We start from the raw sequence: 18,280 nt of genomic DNA, 5'->3' as shown, positions 1-18,280 counted from the left end.
CTAATAAAACCAGTCTTACCAAAAATACTCATTGAAATCATCATAGTTCCGCCATGCAGAATGTGGTTGTTTACCATGATCGCAAATTGCTGCCTCCTGCATCGTAAATAAACAAATAAACTAAAACTGACTATCAGAGTTTTCTTCAAGTACACATTAAGCTTCCAGCACAGCTAAGATACAAAAACAAACGAAAATTGACTATAGAACACTCCTTTATATTGTACATCATCACATTTAATATATATCAACTAGTCAAATTTTAAGTTCTCACGGAAAAATCATTAAACAAATAACCCAGTTGATCCAGTAGTAAACGACATAAAGATAATAAGATAAGAAAACTTAACAAATAACCCAGTTGATCCAGTAGTAAACGACATAAAGATAATAAGATAAGATAACTTTATTGATATTCTATAGATGACCACAAAAGTAGGTCAATGGGCAAAAAGAGTACAAACCGTGTAATACAAGGTGAGAGTGCAGGATCAACACCTAGAACAAAGTTGGCATCAATGGGAAATAGATCTAAGAACTAAAAAACAACCCATAGAAAATCTAACAAGTCTAAGAAAGAGAGAAAAATGCGTAGCTTCAAAATCCTTTTAATATTCCATCAATAGAATAGTGTCAATAAAAAATTATTGTCATGAAACGTTTTCCTTATTTATTAGGATTCTATAGAATACTGATATCTAGTATTAAAGTAGAGGTTTTTTAGAAGGTTGTAAAGATCAACCATAGGCTGTAAGGATCTCACGCCGGCTATGTTGTGAATATAACTAATTAATAATTAACAGCAATAATGATTAGTATATTGAAGAAGCGTGTCTCTCAGGACATGACCATTCGTGAAAGGGCACCTGTCTAGGTATATATACAGGTCCCCCATTAGTATCTTCAATGGACATCTTCATATTCCAAGTGTTATGGAGTATTTAACTTGTAAGTGCGAACTTTGATTGTTACATTGGTATCCGAGCATTTACAAATTTCATTCGTTACATTGGTATCAGAGTTGTTCGACCCTCTAGCTGCTCAGCTACTGCATAGAGCCAGTCTAATCCAGCTCTTGGCCATTAACTCTTGGTTAAGTTTCAAAGTTTGTTGTCATTGAGATTGAGGCTTTTAGCCATAGAAATTTTGGATGTTCTCCATTCTGTCGTCAAGCCCTGGCCATTATAAAAAAGGAAAATAAATAAATATATATATATATATATATATAATTTAAAAAAATTAAAAAATGTCAAAATATATATATATTTTGACATTTTTTAATTTTTTAAGTTATATATATATATATATATATATATATATATAACAAAACAAAACAAAAAGCAAAAGATAAATCGTAAAATCGATTGCAGCCCCTCATTGATAAGCCACCCCGATAGCAACAACTGTCTTTGATATACCCTGGAGCCACGGCACTTGCCAATCACCATTCTGTTATGAAACCAGCTCAAAAAAAGATAGAAAAGATAGATCAACGCCTTAGAATTCAGCCTCTTCGAGGGGGAAACCTCCTTTACATTACATAAATGAACAATTATTGGATGATTCAAATGACAAAACCTCCTTTCTATATATATATGAGTCTAAAGAGTCACAATATAACCCAGCCGACCTGACAATAATAATATAAAACCACAAAAATAACAATAGAGGGATTCTATGGTGCACAGTAATAACAATATGGGGACAATAGGGGCACAACAATATTAATAAGGGATACAACTACAATAGTAATGGGGTAATCACTAGTATTATACGGACCCAACATGCCCCTCTCCTTCAAAAAAGTGTTGTCCTCAACGCTTGAGTAGTTTGGATGCTTCTGTATAAAATTCTCATCCTCCCATGTGGAATCCTCAGCGGATAAGTTCTTCCACTTGATAAGATACTCAGAAATTGATCGATTTTCGGAATATGGTGGGTCTTCGATCCCACATTAGAGTCTATGAAATCATGATTAACATTTCTTTTGTTCGCATCATGAGTTTCCTTTACTACCTTTTCACCATTAGTAAGTATTTCTTGTAGAAAATTTGTCAAATCTGTCTTCAAATTTGTCATGTCTGTCTTCAAATCTGTCTTCAAATTTGCCATGTCTCTCTTCAAATATGTCTTCAAATCTATCTTCAAATCATCCATCTTGGCTTCCACGCCCTTTATCTTAAATTCCTTGCCATTTATTTTAGCTTTTGTTAGCTTTTGTGAGAGTGACATTTGTTGCACTTGGTCTTGTGATTTTGATATATCATGTAGCATCTCTTCTTCTTCTTCATGAGTCATGCTAGAGCTTTCAGGTTGCTTACTAGGTGTTTGCATTTCCTTTCCTCGAGGCATCAGTTACCGATAATAATGATCTACTATGCCCTTTGAATTCCTTCAAAATAAATTTTCAAACCAAGATTAAGCAAAAATTTAAAAAAATCTACACACCTTTTTTCACTTTGTAGGAGCTTGATATTGCCTCTAATGTATCTCTGTACTTTCGTATCATCTAGTTCTAAAATTGCGACTTGTAGTAGCCCTCTGTGTCCTCTTTCCAATGCCACCAGTCTGATCCAAATTGGATTCTCCAAGGAAGAGTTATGCGAAATCTCGCACAGTGACATGATTATAGACTAGTTCAGTAGAGTGAACTTGTACAACATGCCACGATTCACTGTTTCGACCTTTGGCTCTGAAAAATATATACAAGAAACTACACTCCCTCCTCTTTTTGTACCTTCTTACGAAATTTCAATCTAATGCTCAAAGAGAAAGTTATGACAATTTTCCCCAGGTCACCTGTTTGGAATGTAATTCAAGAGTCTACACAAAGACCAACTTCCTCAGATCATATCTCCGCAAATATAGTGCGAAAAGCTTTGAAATTCGAACCCGATGTTCAACGCAATTTCTTCTCAAATGGGTTTTTTTTTTAGCTTCTTAAACGTCGCAAAAAAAAGTTATAGCGAAAATGCCACGATGACCTATTTGGAGCAGCAAAACCCTAGAATCCAAAGCTCTGATACCAAATGTCATGAAACCAGCTCAGAAAAGACAAAAAAGATAGATCAATACCTTAGAATTCAGCCTCTTCGAGGGAGCAACCTCCTTTACATTACATAAATGAACAATTCTTGGATGATTCAAATGACAAAACCTCCTTTCTATATATAGGAGTCTAAGAAGTCACAATATAACCCAGCCGACCTAACAATAATAATATAAAGCCACAAAAATAACAATAAAGAGATTCTATGGGGAACAGTAATAACAATATGGGGACAATAGGGGCACAACAATATTAATAAGAGATACAACTACAATAGTAATGGGGTAATCACTAGTATTATAGGGACCCAACACATTCAGCCACAAATTTTTCTATTCAATCGTGTGGGTAATTCCTTCAATCAGAAATCCAAACCAGGCCAAGCACCCTTCATAAAGAATTACAAATATTAAATTGAGATACTTATCTGGCACAACTTTCTCTACTTAGTTCTTCTTTATGTCGTTCATTTCATTGCAAGTAATGGCTATTAAAGGTGAATACACTACAATTCTTTATGCGTGTAACCTTTCGAAACACATCTTAAAGAAGGACATCCTCATCATAAAAGAGACCTTAATCAGTCAATTTGTCAAGATCATACAAAAAGGAAACAATGAACTTATGCTTCAAAGACTACTAATGTCAGCACAATTCAATCTTATGATAAAAATTCATCTAAAGTATCTAGTAAATACAAGATTCCACAAAAGATTGATTTAGGATGGTCAGATCCCTTCTCAATACAACAATTTTGTTTATTACTCAGAGGATCCTATCATCTTGTATCATCAAAGATGGCAACTCGAAGAATTCCAAAAGATGGAATTGATTACAAGACAGAAATAGACGTATTTTCAACAATAAGCTTAGAGGACAAAGCCTTTATAAAAGAACAATGTTATGAATATAAATAATTAAAAAATAATAGTAATAATGATTAGTATACTGAAGAGGCATGTTTCTAAGGACATGACCGTTCGTGAAGGGGCACCCGCCTAGGTATATATACAGGACCCTCATTTATAACCAACCATATTTCTCATATACATCTTAGGTGATAGAAATTGATATTAAATATCCTAAGACCTAAAGGCGTGTATGTAATTAAGATAACAAAAACAAGGACCCAAAATATCACGTATGATTGAACTATGAAATAAGTATTAACACCCAAATTTGCACATGTGCATACCCAAGCATTAAGATTAGTGCAGGGGAATCAACAAGAAATATATGGGTTGTTGTAGCATGCACATGTCAATGCATAATTTCGGATGAAATATTGCTATTATGTTTATGATTTGGAAGATTTTCTAGCATAAAATTCAGATGGCATGCCTAAAAGGTGCTTCTTTTTGGTGTAAACCATATCCAATCACCAAAAACGGGTATATGTCCCTTACGAATAGTAACAACACAACATTCAATGGTGAACATTTGCAGCCTTAGAAGGTCTTCTACACTGGCTTGGTGTCTTAGCATGTAGAAGATATTTGATTGCCTCTTTAGGTGCTTGCTTGGTGGAGTAAGTGATTTTATGATTTCTCTCCTAAGATTAATTTAGGAAAAGTGCAATAATTAATTTAATTAATTATTGTAGACTATTAAGCCAAATTTTCAAGGAAAAATAATAAAATTATTTGACTTAGTTAGACATAATCTCAATTGTTGATCTTAAATGTGGCTTAGGATTTAATCCTAGCCATTGATCACTTAGATTAGTGTCATGGATTTTGGCTTAATGAAATTATAAAATTGTGCAATATCTCGTATCTGAAATATGCTAGCATGGCTTGCAAAAATATTAAATTTTCTCTTTTAGGAATTGTGACAAACAATTTGTGTGCAAGCTTTTCTTTGAACACTTTGTATGCAAAACAAATAAACACTTACAACACAATATTTGCAAGCACAACCAAACTTTTATTAATTTCATCAAGAGATTTACATGGAGAATATTAATCTTAGAACCTGTAATACAACTCCAGCAAATAACTCAAAGGTACAACCAAACTTTTATTAATTTCATCAAGAGATTTACATGGAGAATATTAATCTTAGAACCTATAATATAACTCCAGCAATAACTCAATCAATTCGACACTCCTATAGTCAGCAACTCAACCCTCCTATAATGATGAATTTACCCTCAACAAATAAGCTCAGCTACAACAAATAATATCAGCCTAGCAAATAAGATCTCTAGCAAACAATCTCAACCCCTACAAATAAAGATCTCCGGCAAATAATCTCAGCCCTAGCAAATAATCTCAGTCTAGTAAATAAAAATCTCAAGCAAATAATCTCAACCCCAGCAAATAAAGATCTTCAACAAATAATCTTGACCCCAACAAATAAAGATCTCTGACAAATAATCTCAGCCCCAACAAATAAATTGGGTTCCGACAAATAAGCTCGGCCCCAACAAATAAACTGGGCTCTGGCTAATAACCTCGGCCTCGGCAGATAAATTTGACCTCCATAGAATATGAATTCAGCCCTCTAGTCAACTCAACCTCAACCAATAACCTTCAACAACAATCCAATCTCCAACTCTGGCAATAATAACCAATTCGTCCCATTGAAGAAATGTCTCCCAAATAACCTGCAACCGAAGCACAAAATAGAAACCTATGTGATTTTCCCACAATACTAACTAGGTTGGCAATGAGGTCCACTGAAATTGGTGAGTACCTGCTATGGCAGCGATGATGTCCACTGAAATTGGTGAGTACTTGCTACAGCGGCAATGATGTCCACTGAAATTGGTAAGTACCTGCTAGGGTTGCAATGATGTCCACCAAAACTAGTGTGAGAGTCTTGCCTAAAACCATGTTATGAATAAATAATTCATAAAATAATTTAATAAATAATATGTATAAATATATATATGATAAATTATTTATTTATTTATTTAAACAAATTTAAATATTATTAATTAATGAAAATTCATTGTCAAAAGGCATGACCATTTACTCTCTTGACCAGTCAAAGCCTATTTAGGTATACCATCCAAAAGGCATGTAAATCATCCTTCAGTATTCAATTAATAAAAAAATTATATATTGCATTCTTTTGTTCTACAAGCCAATTAAAGTTTCTAGTTTTGTCTTTCTCAACAGAGGTATAAGAGCATACAATTCTCTGACCTGAATGTTACGTCCATTTTCGGTAACCTATCCATCGTTGCTTTAGTCTTCTTTCCGTCGCCTTTTTTCAAATTCCTACGCTATGTTTTGTCTCCCCATCACTGAATTCTTCCTAGTCGTGTCTACTTTACACTGTTTACCCGCAGTCAACCGACACCTGACTGTTGTCCCACTATCCCCCTGCACCTCTCAGCCTTGTCCTATTCCTCGTTGTTCGACCTAGTGTTGTCCCTACATGCCGACAGCACACCTTTTTAACGTGACCATTCATCCTTGCTCGCTCATGTCATCTTCCTTCCAGTTCCTTGACTAACAGCGTTGCGACCTATGTTGCGGGGGAGCGCCCCCCCCCCCGATCCCGCTCCCAATCCGCGCTCCGGGCGAGAGCGACTCGGGAGCGCGCTCCCTAAAAAAAATTTCACTCCCTGCCTTTTCGGGCGCGTTTTGCATTTTTTGCAATTTTTTTTTATAGTAATGTTTGAAATGCAATTTTTTTTGAAAGAAACAAATAATTCTTGAGTGGGGCAGCTTAATGATCAAGTCTAGGCCCTAGTATTGATATGCTATTCATGGTAATGTTAAATTCTTAAAGTAAAAGTAACATTCTCCTTAATATTCATTTTCATCATTAAATTTTTAACATTACCATGAAATGAAACAGGATGTTTGAGAGTGGTTCCGGCCTCATTGGATTTCATATGGAGAAAGTAGAATTTTAGATTTCATTCAAAATACAGCAGACTTATCAGTTTTTCAGGATTGGGGGATTGCAATGTTTCCATTGAATTTTGTCATGTATTACGGTATGGAACTCGTATTTAATCAAGAACACCAATCCCTCTATTTACCTTGATGTTAGTGACATTGGTTGTCGAACTCCTCTATCATGACCCTCCTAAAAATGTACGCATCACTCAAACAAAATCTTGACTTGACATGCCATGCTTGTTCTATCTTATGTTAATGCTTAGAGGGTGATATTAATGACAAAGACCACTATACAGATACAGAGGTAATGACAAAGATACCTCTGGATATTAATGTTTAGATGGTGATATTAATGACAAAGACCTGATTTTCCAACAACACTAAAAAATTAGACATTTCTTCGTGGTGGCAAGAGGCCCAAGCATAAGAAATAGATAATAGATTTACTTCTCTTTTCTAGTTTCTAGTAGCTTTTATAACTATTGACTCTTTCATATTTATTATGATATTTTCTAAACAATATATGACAATTTAAGTTTGAAGTTGGCAATTATAACTCATTAGTAATGAATTATGAATATGATGCTTCATGAAAGTTGAAAGTTGTTTCATGTCATTTCATGTTAGATATTATTTGTTGTAATGGTTACACTTAGCTTACCAGTACAACTTTGGTGATCAATGATGATAAATGTTATATATTGAATTTTGAAAGCTTGAAACTTTAAGATTGATGAATCATGAGACTCAATATGTTGTATGTTACTATGTTACTGACTTGTGGACGTGGTTGATGAAGATTATAACTTCTAGATGATTGTTGTTGTATGGTTCAATCTATGTTTTTTTATGTTTTTTATATTTAATTCATTATTGTACATGTTTTTGTTGAGATATATGTATCAAAATATAAAAAATATATGTATTATATAAAAACGCTCCAGGATTCGCTCCCAAACTGGGAGCTTCTGAAAATGTCACTCCCGCTCCCGTTTTCGCTCCCGCTCCTCGCTTTCGCTCCCACTCCCAAGCAACACTGGTTCCGACAATCAACATTTTGTCTGCTCTATATTCACCCAAGTCAAACATTAACAAATCGTCGTGTTCCCTTCTTGGCAGTCACGTCGTGTTGTTTTTTTTAACATTACATATAACAATGGATTATAAATTAATGGTATAACTATATAGTTATTATATAGTTATAAATAAAAATAAAAAGCAAAAAAAAAAACTTTATAATTATTTAACCATATTATTATATAGCTAGTAATAAAAAAAAATGGTTTCGCAAAGAAGAAAAACAAATTGAAAATGGGAAAAATAATGATGACACTAAAAAACATCAAGAAGATCTCGATAAAGTACAACGTCGCCTCGACAATGTTGAAAAGGAGGACGTAGAGTTAGGAGAAGGTCAAAATAGAATAATTGTAACTCAAGAAAAATTGGCAAGCGATATTAAAAAAATAGATAGCATTGAGAAAATGTTGCTAGTAATGTAGAACCAATTAATGGGAGGGGTTAATTCATTTTCTAATCCTTTAATTGCTCAAGAACCAACACAAAGTCCCAAGACTCTAGAAGGTGAAGATTTCCCAAATCATGAAATTCCGCAAACGCATCACATAATTCCGCAAATGTCACAAATACACCTCTCAGGTAGTCGATACTATACAAAATTTCCAGAAAAAAAGACTATCGACGAATTAAAAGAGAATTACCTAAGTACAATGGTAAAGATTATAAAGGTGCTATTGTTTGGGTTAATAAAATGGAGGCCATTTTTTATTCAAACCCGCCAATAGATGAACAAGAAAACATGATGACCGCATCCACCAATTTGGAAGTTGAGGCATATGATTGGTTCCTATGGTGTTCAAGCAAATGTGAAGGTCGTTCATTTCTTTGGAAAAATTTTGTAGATGCCTTGCTAAAAAGGTTTCATGACAAAGAAGAAGATGATATCTACGAAAATTTCATTCATCTCAAGCAAAAAGGGTCTATAAGCAAATACACCCATGAATGGGAAGTATTAGTTATAAGACAAAGAAGATTTACTAATGAAGATCTGCTAAAAATATAAAAATGTGGACTTAAGGAGTATATCTGAGTAGAATTGAAATTGTACAAAACCCACAACCATTGAAGAAGCCAGACATGCAACAAAGATCATTGAAAAAAAGCATAAGTTCAATAAGTCATATAACATCTCTAAAAAATCAAGCAATTATTCAAAAGGAAAGTCACGCAAGAATTCTCTAGAAAAGTTTAGCAAGTACATTCCACCCCCGTTGTGAGAAGGAGGAAACAAACAATCAAGTTCTGAGAAGGAAAAGGATGACAAGTGCTAGAAGTGTGGAGACAAATATTCTCCAGGACAAATGCAACACACAAAAACTCTACAATTGTGAAGTAGAACAAGAAGAGGAATCTTCAAATAGTGACTCAAACGAAGAAACCAATGAAGAAAATGAGACTCTTAATGCAGACCCAAAAGAGGAAGTTATGCCAAGAATTTCTCTAGCAACTATCACAGGAATAGCCTAGCCACAAACCTTAAAACTGAAGGGACATATCAAGAAGCAAAACGTTATCGTATTAGTAGACTCAGGAAGCACCCACAATTTTTTAGATGTTAATGTAGCAAAGAGACTAAATCTATTTGCATATCCTGTGACAGATATAAAGGTTATGCTGGAAAATGGTAAAAGAATAGATGGAGTAGGGAAGTGCCACAAGGTTAAAATGCAACTAAGCGATTCCAAAATGGAGCCTACCTTTTACACAATTCCCATGGGAGGTGTAGATGTCGTCTTAGGAATAAAATGGTTACAAACCTTAAGGACGTACTCCGCGAATCACCAAAAACAATTTATAAAATTCAAAATAGATGGGAGTAGGGAAGTGCCACAAGGTTAAAATGCAACTAAGCGATTATAAAATGGACTCTAGCTTTTACACAGTTCCCTTCGGAGGTGTAGATGTCGTCTTCGCAATAAAATGGTTACAAAACTTAAGGACGTATTCCGCGAATCACCAAAAACAATTTATAAAATTCAAATGGAATGGAAGTATAAACAGTGTGGGTTCCAAACTCCTCCTACCCAAATCATATTTGCACAACAAATGAAGAAACTTATTCGAAAAGGAGCACCAGTATTCATCACACAATGCCAATGGTTAGAGTTGTTATCTATTGAAGGGACTCATCAACAATCTGAATTCATATCCCTAATCCATAAATATGACAAGGTATTTCAGGAATTACCTATGAAAATACCTCCCGAAAGGAAGATCGAACACATCATTCAAGCCAAACCAGATGCATCACCTATAAATGTAAAGCCATATTGCTATCCCCATCATCATAAAACAGAGATAGAAAGGCTAATACAAAATTTGTTAAAATGTGGAGTCATTACGAAAAGCATAAGTCCATATGCAGCTCCAGTAGTGTTAGTCTAAAAGAAAGATGGATCCTTCAAGTTGTGAATAGATCATCGAGGATTAAACAAGATAACCATTAAAAACAAGTTCCCCATTCCGTTTATAGATGAACTGCTAGATGAACTTCATGGCACAAAATACTTCTCAAAATTAGACTTGAGACTAGGTTATTATCGAATACAGGTAACGTTAGAGGATATTGAGAAGACTGCATTCAGGACACATGAAGGACATTATGAGTTTAAGGTGATGCCACTCAAATTAACGAGTGCACCAACCACATTCCAAGCAACCATGAACAAACTCATTTGTCCACAATTGCAAAATTTGTGTTAGTCTTCTTTGATGATATCCTCATCTATAGCAAGACTTGGAAAGAGCACCTCAAGCTTTTAGAAGTACTATCGATACTAGAGAAGAATCAATTCTATGCCAAATTTTCAAAGTGCACCTTTGGCAAAAAGGAAGTCCAGTAACTCAGGCACATCATATCCAAGGAAGGAGTCAGAGTAGATCCCAACAAGATTAAAGCAATAAAAGAGTGGCCCAAGCCAAAGAATATATCAAAACTCAGAGGATTCCTTGGACTGACCAGATACTACAGAAGGTTCATAAAAAATTACGCACATGTGACTACTCCTCCAACAAATCTACTAAAGAAAAGTTAATTTCAATAGGACAATAATGCAGACGAATGCATTGAATCCTTAAAAGAGATAATGTTATCTACCCCGGTACTAGCAACCCCATATTTATCTAAACCTTTGTGATAGAATGTGACGCTTTAGGATTTGGGATTAGAGCAGTACTAATGTAAATTACGAAATTTGAAAGCTTAATAAAAAGGAAAGCTTGAAGTCTACCTACCACAAGGAGATGTTGGCCATTATTCATGCATTAGGCAACTGGAGTCAATACCTATTGGGAAGCAAGTTCTCAATCCGCACAGATAACAAAAGTCTTTAGGTCCTATTACAACAAAAGACCTTATCAACAAAACAACAAAAGTGGATAGAGAAATTGGTTGCATTTGACATGGAAATTTTCCACAAAAGGGGAAAATATAATGTTGTTGTCAACGCTCTCTCACGAAAAGATGAAGACACCACAATGTGATCAACATTAGTAGTAGTCACTGATTGGTTGGACAAGATTCAGACTGAATATGCCAAGGATCCAGACTCTTGTTCAATAATCGAAAACATCAATCAACATCCCAACTTTGAATGGAAAAATGACATACTATGGTATAAGGGTAGAATTTATCTAAGTCCTTTATCCAAATTTAAAATAAAGGCTTTAAAAGAATCACATTATTCCCCTGCAATTGTGCATGTTGGGTTCTTCAAGACATACTACAACACACATCAATCATACTAGAAGGGAATGAGTAAGGAAATTCAAAATACATCATCGAGTGCGACATTTGTCAAAGAAGTAAAAGTGAAAACGTCTCAACTCCTGGGTTGTTACATCCTTTACATATTCCAAATCAGAAATGGGAGGAAATTTCAATGGATTTCATCGATGGTTTACCTATCTCTGATGGTAAGGACAAGATATTTGTTGTAGTAGATAGACTCACTAAATATGCACATTTCATGGGAGTCAAGAAAATAAATTCAACCAAGCAAATTGTAGAAGTCTTTTGCAAAAACATCTACAAGCTACATGGTCTACCCAAATTCATTGTTAGTGATAGAGATTTAAGATTTAAGGGAAATTTTTGGAAAGATTTTTGCAATGAAGCTGGGATAACCCTTAACATGAGTTCATCCTATCATCTGCAAACAAATGGACAAACAGAAATAGTAAATAAGTGTTTAGAAACATATCTACTATACTTCATATCTGATAAACAAAAACAATGGTCACAATGGTTGCATCTAACAGAATGGTGGTAAAATACCACCTATCATACCTCGACCAAAATGACCCCATTCCAAGCCCTGTATGGTTATGAACCCCCGAAATGGAAGGACTTTGCATTAAATGATTCTAAGGTTCAAGCAGTGAAGAACCATTTGGAAGAAAATCAAAAGATTATCCAGATATTAAAGGAAAACTTGGCAACTTCTAGCAATCAAATGAAAGAACAAGTTGACCACCATTGATCAAAAAGAGAATTCGAAGGAGACTGGCTCTTTGTAAGACTGCAACCCTACAAGCAGTTATCTTGAAACAACAAGGGAAGAACAAGTTGGCTCCAAAATTCTATGGGCCTTTTCAAATAATCAAGAAGATAAATGGCGTTGCTTATGGATTGAAACTACTAGATAACTGTCGAATCCACAACATATTCCATGTTTCATGTCTCAAAAAGTACTACGTCAAAACCAATCCGCTTAAACCGAGATACCTTAAGTCAATGAAGAAGGAAGGATCGTCCTAGAACCCGAAGGTATCCTCGCAACCGGTGAGCAGGCATTTGCTCCAAAACCATAAGAGAATACTTGATCAAATGGAAAAAAACTCCCAGAGGAAGACTCCTCATGGGAAACAGAGAAGTTCTAACAACAGTACCCCTCGTTACCTTCGCTTTAAGGACAAAGCAATTTTTAAGGGTAGGCCAATGTTATGAATAAAGAATTCATAAAATAATTTAATAAATAATATGTATAAATATATATGATAAACAAATTATTTATTTAAATAATTTTAAATATTATTAATTAGTGGAAAGTCATTGTCAAAAGGCATGACCATATACCCTCGTGACCATTCAATGCCTATTAGGTATATCGTCCAAGGGAATGTAAATGATCCTTCAGTGTTCAATTAATAAAAAAAGTATCTATTACATTCTTGTGTTCTACAAGTGAATTCAAGTTTCCAGTTTTGTCTTTCTCAACAAAACCTCGACAGAAACTCGCTTGAGCTCCTGATCAATCAACAAGAAATAATCATAAACCGGAATGAATGAGAAATGGCCTTCTCTCCCCTTTTATAAGATTTTGCCGAATTTTTTCCAATCTTTCAAAAATCTCCTTTTATTATTTTATTAATAAGCCACTTAGTGCATTCGCCTCGTATTTTCCAACGGACTTTTGCCCCTGTTTATTTACCCCTTAGATAAAAAGACTTTTTCTTTGTTTATTTAATAAGTGACCTTTTATTACTAATTAAAGTCACTTTTATCTCCAGAAAATGTTTAAATTGCCACCATGATCACACTAGCCTCCCACAACCCCTTTTCATTACTCTATCTTGTAGATATTTTCGTCTTGATTCCAACGAGCTATTACACCAAGGTGTTTCTCCAAGTAATCAGCCCAAAACAACAACTTAAGCGTAATTAATTAAAATATTCCCGTCAATAACTTCGTTTTATTGAAATCGTTGGAATGCAGTGAAACCAAGATCAAATTGTGCGAAATGGATCCTGATGATTAAAAATGGCATGCGATCCCAATCAACCCCCATAAAAATCCTCAAAACCCTTTGAGCCCACCAATAATGTAATCCTACTCCTATGACATGGCTGGCATACACTCTTGAAATCCCTCCTAATCTCACCACAAGGCAATCAAAAATTGGGGACATTAAAATAATCCTAAGGTAGATGTAAAGACACATTATGTTGATCCTCAAAACCCTTTGGGCCCACCAATAACGTAATCCTACTCCTATGACATGGCTGACATACGCTCTTGAAATCTCTCCTAATCTCACCACAAGGAAATCCAAAAATTGGGGACATTAAAATAATCCTAAGGTAGACGTAAAGACACATTATGTCGAGGAAGTGATTTTCTCATGAGTGAGAGGCTCGATCAAACCAAAAGAGAAGTGAGGAGAATTGCAGCAGGGAATTTCACGAGAAAAATTAAGGGAAATCAAAGCTAGGAAAGAGAGAGGTTGAGTTAGCTAAAGACGAGGGTCGAATTACTAGAGGAGGATAGAAATATCCCGAGGCCGAATTTCTCAAGTGTGCAAGGGTCATATGAGGGAAAAGAAGGGGCGAATTGTTGGCGAGGAAGGCTAAATTTCCAGAGGTCGAGTTTCTTCAGTAGTGCCAATTTCCAGGGGTCGATTTCCTCGAGATCAATTTTTCATAATGGGGTCGAGTTCTAGGTTCCCAGTGGTTGTATTTTTCAGTATTCTCTACGGGTCTAGGCCCCAATTTTCCTAACAAATTCAACTAATCTCTCCATTTTATTTATTCTGCATTTTATTTCTGAATGTTAATATAGTAGTGTGTTTGATTAATTAGCAATTTCAAAAATAATTGAGATAAATATTTTCTAGGTTTTTAATAAATTGTTGAAGTAAAATAAATCAGATCTAGTATAAAAGAATTAACACTTCTGTGGATGATAATCTACTATACTTGTTTTCCCAATGTAGATTGGTGGTATTTTTTAAAAGCAATAGAAATAGTGGGACTACAAAAGCAACATGTAGATCAATGTTGGAAGCAAAGATCCAAGTGTCTAGCTAAAAATGTCGATATAAGAGGATATAATAAGGTGTAACTACAGGAAAGATGTTATGAAGTAATGAAACCTCATGCTAATCAAGAGAGGAGAGGATATCATGGACTACTATAGCTCACTGTCAAGGACGAGTGAGGGAACAACAACACAAGATCCTCATTGAAATCGTCAATCATTGTGAAAAAGGCCTATATATTGGTGGATGATATATCCACTAGAGAGTGGTTGGAACTAAGAAGCATTAGTTGCAGGCTCCTACAAGGACCACAATAGTCAGAAAGCCAAAATATCCTAACAAACTGAAGGTCTACTAGACAAGAGAAACCCAACTTTCGGGCCACCTAGCGCAAATCTATTTGTTGGTCTTGTTACTGCATATATTGCACAAGCATTGTGCAATAGGACCCCATGCCCACTTGGTAGTGTCAAGGAAGCATAAATGAGCATATCCCAAAGTCCAAGCATCATTGATCATACATCTATGATCATCTGAGATTTGTTTCCAGCAATCCAGTTGACATTTCATGAACGAATACACCTTTTTAAGTATAGCCCTTATGATTCACTAAGAAACCCCAAGGTTTCCTAGTAACTCACTACTTCAACGAGTATGCATTACCTTCTTGTAAAGATATTGATGCAAAGAGACCCATGTCCTTGGCGACATATGGATGGTTTCCTTGGTAGTGTACTTAGTTAGGAGGGTGTATCACATATTCCCTGTGAAATTTTTGGCTAACCAGATGGTGCTATTAACCCAATTAATATTTCCTATTATTTATACACAACAAATGAATTCTTTAGCTGAAAGTAATGAATAAGAACATGAGCAACAACATTCACAAAATAAATTATAACAAAATACACAAGAAACCAATCACACAATTGACACAAGTATATTTGGACAAACATCCCTGGAAAACCCAATGTGGGGAAAACTAGTCTTCAATCTAAGGGTTTATATTATTTACTTATCTTCAGCAAAAACTATTATTGAGAAATTACATCGATTGTTTGCCAACACTAGAAAAACTCCAGCAAAAATAGAGCTTCAATACGGTTGAACAAATCGGCTATAGAAAACATCCCACAGCCCTCTTTTGCAAGTCGTATTGCCTCTCCAGTAACTCACACTGGCTCTCCAGCAATTCGCCCCGCCTTACTGGGAACTCGCACTGCCCATCTCGACAACTCACACTGCCTCTAGGAATTCGATTTGGCAACTCGCACTACCCCAAAAATTCACATTGGCGACTGCCAACTCGATCTAGACTTCCGACAATTTGCACTAGTAAATTGGCAAACTCGCACTGACTCGCATTGACTAATTCGGCCTCCTTTTATGAAAAATAATTTGGCCAACTAAAATCCCTTTAAAAGTCAGAAACTAGAAGTCTCTCAGATGAATAATAAACCCTAAAAATCTTTCCTCGATCACTATTGTTGAAACCCTCTTGGTGTCGTATTGCCTCTCCAGTAACATCCCACAACCCTCTTTTGCAAGTCGTATTGCCTCTCCAGTAACTTGCACTAGCTCTCCAGCAATTCGCCCTGCCTTACTGGGAACTCACATTGCCCATCTCAACAACTCACACTGCCTCTAGGAATTCGATTTGGCAACTCGCACTACCCCAAAAATTCGCACTGGCAACTGCCAACTCGATCTAGACTTCCGACAATTCGCACTAGTAAATTGGCAAACTCGCACTGACTAATTCGGCCTCCTTTTATGAAAAATAATTTGGCCAACTAAACTCCCTCTGAAAGTCAGAAACTAGAAGTCTCTCAAATGAAGAATAAACCCTGAAAATCTTTCCTCAATCACTGTTGCTAAAACCCTCTTGGTGTCTCACTAAAAACTCACCCAACTCGAATGATCTTTGGGATCTAACCTGTCTCTAATGCTACCCATCGATCTCCCTTTATAATCTTTCATTCGCAAATGAATGGTCAATATTAGAAGTTAACTTGATCCAATCGATTGCTAAGATCAACTTAGAAACTTTCTACAAGCTTCTAGAGGCTAGTCGATCTTATCTCAACTAATATCAATTAATTATCCACTTTCCCTAAGTTTTAACTTAGGGAATATTTTTTTTTTAAATCACTAATTGACATAATTAAGATATTTTCCCTAGGTGAAACTTAGGAAAAATTACATGGGCTTGGAAATAATTAATTCCTCTATGTTCCTAGCCTCAATGACGCCTCTCAAGGATAGAACACATGTCTGAGCTACAATATTTAACATTCTCTTTCTCAACCTTAGAGTATATTTGTTATATTTTGAGCTCCAGCATCTGTGTCATGTATATAATTCCTATTTGAGATATATAGCATGTAATTGAACACTTCCTAGTGGAGATTGTACACATTTCAAGCTACTCGTGATTAATTAATAGTTTTCCCTCAATCTGGACTGAAGTTTCCAGCATTAGTTATTTACAAAATCATTAGTTTTGCTTTATCATGGGAGCCTTGGCCATGTTGGCTATGAACCCACTAGGGATTCAAGAAGTGAATTTAAATGTTGACCTTGATAAAAAAGAGTGGGGCACACCACCTGTCAGGCCAGGAGGTAACTCCACAATGCCAAGTGTGTTTAAGGATTAAGATTGTTCACGGATATATACATGGAGGGAGAGACTCTTGGGCTTCACCTCCCAGTATCTCTTCATATTCCTAATCTCCTTATTTTCTATTTACATTATTTACATAAATTTCCTAATCCCAAAGATTAGGTGTCAACATTCCCCCCCTAATCTGAAGGGATGTCGGTGAGTCCAAGCATCATTCTGAATCTTTCAAACTTCTCTTCCAAGCGCTTTGTTGAAGATGTCTACAATCTGCTCATTTGTGGAACAATGGCATAGATGGATTGTCTTGGCCTCAACATTATGTCGAATCAGATGGTATTTTGTATTGATGTGTTTCGTTCAATCATGAAACTTTGGGTTCTTGGCCAAATTTATTGCAGAAGTGTTTTCATTCATGAGTGGAGTTAAATGCACTTTTTTCATTTGCAAATTTTCCTGAGCCATGCAATTTCCTTTGTTGCTTCAGCTACTGCTTGCGTGACTTCCAGGAGTCAGCTCCTGATCCAAGACTCATAGCATAACCTGAAGTAGGTACCCCAGTTTCTTTGTCTCCATCGAAGTATGAATCAGAGTATCCAACCAAGATGAAGTCACCCACCTGTGTATACTTGAGTCCAAAGTCTTGAGTTCCTTTCAAGTACTTTAGAACTCTTTTGCAGCAGACCAATGTCACTTACAAGGCTTTTGCATAAACCTGGAGAGGATTCCAACAACAAATGAAATGTCCAGTCTAGTAGTAATTAGGTAGTTGAGACTTCCTACAAGCTGTTTATACTTTGTTGCATCCTCAAATTCTTTTCCTTCAATGGACGTGAGCTTCAAGTCCTATTCTATTGGAGTAGTCAAAGGATTACACTTAGCGATACCAAACATGTTCAGCAGATCTCCAAT

General features: G+C 35.6%; 1 protein-coding gene across 3 annotated transcripts in view; it reads right to left on the bottom strand.

Annotated features, from left to right (window-relative positions):
- The window catches only part of LOC149234971 (callose synthase 9-like), a 385,867-nt gene that overhangs the window by 195,788 nt on the left and 171,799 nt on the right, over window positions 1-18,280 (bottom strand). For all 3 annotated transcript variants that reach the window (XM_089372025.1, XM_089372026.1, XM_089372024.1), the window contains one exon: window positions 20-96. In XM_089372025.1, the coding sequence (XP_089228151.1) occupies window positions 20-96 (77 nt within the window). The remainder of the gene's footprint in view (window positions 1-19; window positions 97-18,280) is intronic.

The sequence above is a fragment of the Pinus tabuliformis genome, chromosome 8, assembly GCF_031772625.1.
Source record: "Pinus tabuliformis cultivar Carrire ecotype Pingquan chromosome 8, CPIR1, whole genome shotgun sequence".
Lineage (NCBI taxonomy): Eukaryota > Viridiplantae > Streptophyta > Pinopsida > Pinales > Pinaceae > Pinus > Pinus tabuliformis.
Note: the sequence above shows the minus strand (reverse complement) of the source record. Positions and strands in the feature narration are given on the sequence as shown.